The 3,685-nt window shown below is 37.4% G+C and overlaps 1 protein-coding gene across 1 annotated transcript; it reads right to left on the minus strand.

Annotated features, from left to right (window-relative positions):
• Positions 1–414: 414 nt before the first annotated feature.
• Positions 415–780, minus strand: LOC150104798 (uncharacterized). Its single transcript, XM_090395643.1, has one exon. The coding sequence runs from the start codon at positions 778–780 to the stop codon at positions 415–417; it is 366 nt and encodes a 121-aa protein (XP_090251769.1).
• Positions 781–3,685: the final 2,905 nt, after the last annotated feature.

A 3,685-nucleotide genomic window follows, 5' to 3' on the forward strand; every position in this document is an offset into this window, starting at 1 on the left:
ACTGTTGACATCACATTGTTGAACCACCAACGACTGTGCACAGAGACTTTCTTGGTGTATAATGCAGTGGCATATAATTAAATCACTTGGATCAAGGCTGAGACGATTCAGTTCTTTCTTGACAAATGCAATTAATCCTTTTTGCGAGCCAACCATGGCCTGGAGCTCCATCTGTAATATGGCCACTTAACTTTTCAAATGGTAGCTTAAGTTTTTTCATTGATAAAACAAGTCTCTCAAACAAGTCCTCACCTCTTGTAGTGCCATGCATGGCTTCCAGTGACAACAGTTCCTCTCGCGTGTCAAACTCTGCAGTTATCCCACGAACGAAAACGGCCAGTTGAGGAGTATTTGTTATGTCCGTTGTCTAGTCACAAGCCAGAGAGAAAAATTGGAAATCTCCTGCAAAATCCTTCAATGTTTTTTTTCAATATCTTGTGCTAAGTCAGTAATCCGATCTGAGATGGTTCTCCGAGACAAACTAACACTCTGAAATAATTTTACTTTGTCTGGTGCTAACAACTCCGCAGCAGCCACCATGCACTCTTTCACAAACTCTCCCTCTTCATGAGGCCTCAGCTTCTTTGCAATTTGCTCGCTCACTATATAACTCTTCTGAATAACGTTGTCTCTATCACAACTAGGTCTAGTGAAAGCTGCTTGTTGTGATTCCACACTCCGCTGAAGAGCACTGATTTTATCCAGACGCATTTGGCCACCCAATTCACTGAGTTTGGCATGTTTTGAGTTGTAATGACGCTCCAGATTGGTTTTTTTCATTACTGCTAACGCATCGCCACAAACTAGGCACACAGGTTTGCCTTTGACTTCAACAAAAAATAATCACTTGTCGATTTCTCTTGGAAAGATCGAGACACTACATCAACTTTTCTTTGTAATCGCCCTTTATAGGATGTCACACCACTTAAGTTTTAATAACTATCCTGTGTGTGTGTGTGTGTGTGTGTGTGTGTGTGTGTGTGTGTGTGTGTGTGTGTGTGTGTGTGTGTGTGTGTGTGTGTGTGTGTGTGTGTGTGTGTGTGTGTGTGTGTGTGTGTGTGTGTGTGTGTGTGTGTGTGTGTGTGTGTGTGTGTGTGTGTGTGTGTGTGTGTGTGTGTGTGTGTGTGTGTGTGTGTGTGTGTGTGTGTGTGTGTGTGTGTGTGTGTGTGTGTGTGTGATGTTTACATTCGGCCAATTATTCGTGTGTTTCTTTAAAAATGAAGTTTAGTTCCAGAATGAGAGACAATGAAAAAAAAGGTTTAAACTTTCTCCTCCTTCCTGTGGGTTATTTCAATTCCTGGAACAAGTTTTTCCATCAGTGAGATAAAAAAATAAAAAAAAACTCTGTAAAGAAGATAGTAAAAGTATGAATGTTGATAAAGCCCTTCACGTCTCCTAAATGGATTTCTCAAGCATCAAATGCTAATCATTAGCTGGCATGCTGTTTTTTAACAGTCACAAAACAGAGATGAATTTTGCTGAACAATACATCTTCTCAGATAGAATTTTTCAGAGAACTTCTGTTTAACACAGTCAAAAGCTTTGATTAATTAACAAATCGATTAAAAAGTGAGTGATTTTGTTTACGACATTTCTCTTGAAGCTGTATGAAGAGAAAGAGAGAGAGGGAGAAGATCAAATCGATTGTTCCATGGGGGTTATATTTTGAAAGTATGACTTTTTTTAATTCATTATTTTTTTTTCTGGTAACAGGAACAATCGATTATCAAGAATGCAACAAGGATCCTACCAGCAGATAGCATACAGGTTTCTTGGTAATCGAACGGTTAGTTACATTGCCTTTGTTCAAGACTGCAATTGAGACATATTTAAAGTTATTGGCGAAGACCTTTAAGGCAGACAACTCATTATGGATTTCACATATACTTGCTAGCACACTAAACTTCATCCAAAAGAGGCAAAGGATTGCGGTCATCTCTAATTGTATTTGGGGAATGTTGTTCAGAAATCCATCAGTAACAACTGTTCCGACTGAGAAGATGATTACCATGTTCCCTCCAATGAGGATTGATAGAGATAGCGTCACTAAAGAGAGTTGATCCATCCTTTGCTCGTATGAGATTCTACATTTAAAAGCAGATGAACCACAAAATGCTCTGCTGGTCCTAAAGATGCAATAGAAATCATAGGTGTGAGTAAAGAAGCGTTATGCTTCTGTAGATTTCTGAAAATAATACTGATTTTTCGCATTCTTCTCTGTAATACTTCATTTATTTTTTTGATGTCCTTTTTTTGAAGAACAGGTTGGATCATTCTGCCAGACATCGAAAGCTTCCCGTATATAATCAATCAAAAGTTGGAGTTGACTCATATTTCCATTAAACTTCTTGATGTTTCTTAGACTAGTATCGAATTGTTTATTTGCAGGTAAGAAGAATAACAGACTTAATTGTCAGCTAGTACACTTAACATTCTCGGGATACTCAGTGGGTAATTTGCTGTTACAACAGTCTGTATTTTGTAGAATCTTTCAGGGCATTAATCGGGACCGGATTAGCTAGAAAAGTTACAGCTTGGGGTTCTCACATCACAAGGGCCTCCACTTCAGTATATATAACCTAAATTTTACCCAGTTAAGAGAGCCTCTTAAATATTATAGCCTAGGGAACACAATAACCTTAAATCGGGCCCTAGCATCAATATTAAGTTTCAATCTACATCTGCATCTCACCTCCCTCCCTCATCCTGTGATCTATCTGAATGATTACCGGTCGAGCGAATAATACAGTGATCATTCAAACAGTCTTCAGCACTGATCATGGGTCTTGCGAGAAAGATATCATTATAATTACGAATATATTTACAATAATATAATCAACTGACCTGAGCAAGGTTGCTTTTATGATCTCCTGATTTTTTTTTTTTAATTTTTTTTTTACAAACAAAAAAAAAGTATTAATGAAGACAAGATCCTCTTCAGCACATTTCATCACATGGCAGTTATTGCATATGAGTTTTATTTTCCAACACCTTCCTTCCTAATATTTCCTTGTCAGAGTGTTTTGAGCCACACCTGCTTCCAGCATTACAATTACTAAGACGAATCAGTTTGTCTTTTTTGGGGGATGTTACACAAGTTGATAAATTCAGTTTGGCATAAAAGTATTCGTTTGAGTCATCAACACCATCCGGAGTTGGGGCATAGGAGCCTAATAACTGTATCCTGCTTATTCTTGTCACATCGGACATATTGTTGTAAAACTCGATGTAGCTTAAAAATACCAAAGCGCTTTACATCGATTTTCACAGAGGTCAAATCTCATGAGAACTGTTACAAAAATAACCTTGTTTGTCTCAATGTATTTTGTTAATGTAAATAACCCTATGGGAATTGATTGTATTTACCGTTTTAACTAAAGTTTCTAGAATTTCAAAAACAAAGGCAATGCGTTGCCATCAGAACTTTGTATAATTTATAATAGCTATGTATAAGAGCACAAGAAAGGTGTTTACGATTAAGCGTGTGAGAAAGTCGTTTGTAAGCTCTGCACATTAACGCCTTGAAAGCTAGTATCAAAGAGGTCCGCTAGTTTCAGAAAAGTTTCCGCTGCCCGACAAGACAAAAAAGAGCAAGGAAAACTGTTGATGCACTATTATATTATATTTATTATACTGTATGTAGTATTACTTTTTACTATCTTCTATTATCACATGCATTGCATCA

Source organism: Typopeltis vanoorti, chromosome 7 (genome assembly GCF_054136105.1).
Source record: "Typopeltis vanoorti isolate ZY-2024b chromosome 7, IOZ_Tvanoo_1.0, whole genome shotgun sequence".
Taxonomy (NCBI): domain Eukaryota; kingdom Metazoa; phylum Arthropoda; class Arachnida; order Uropygi; family Thelyphonidae; genus Typopeltis; species Typopeltis vanoorti.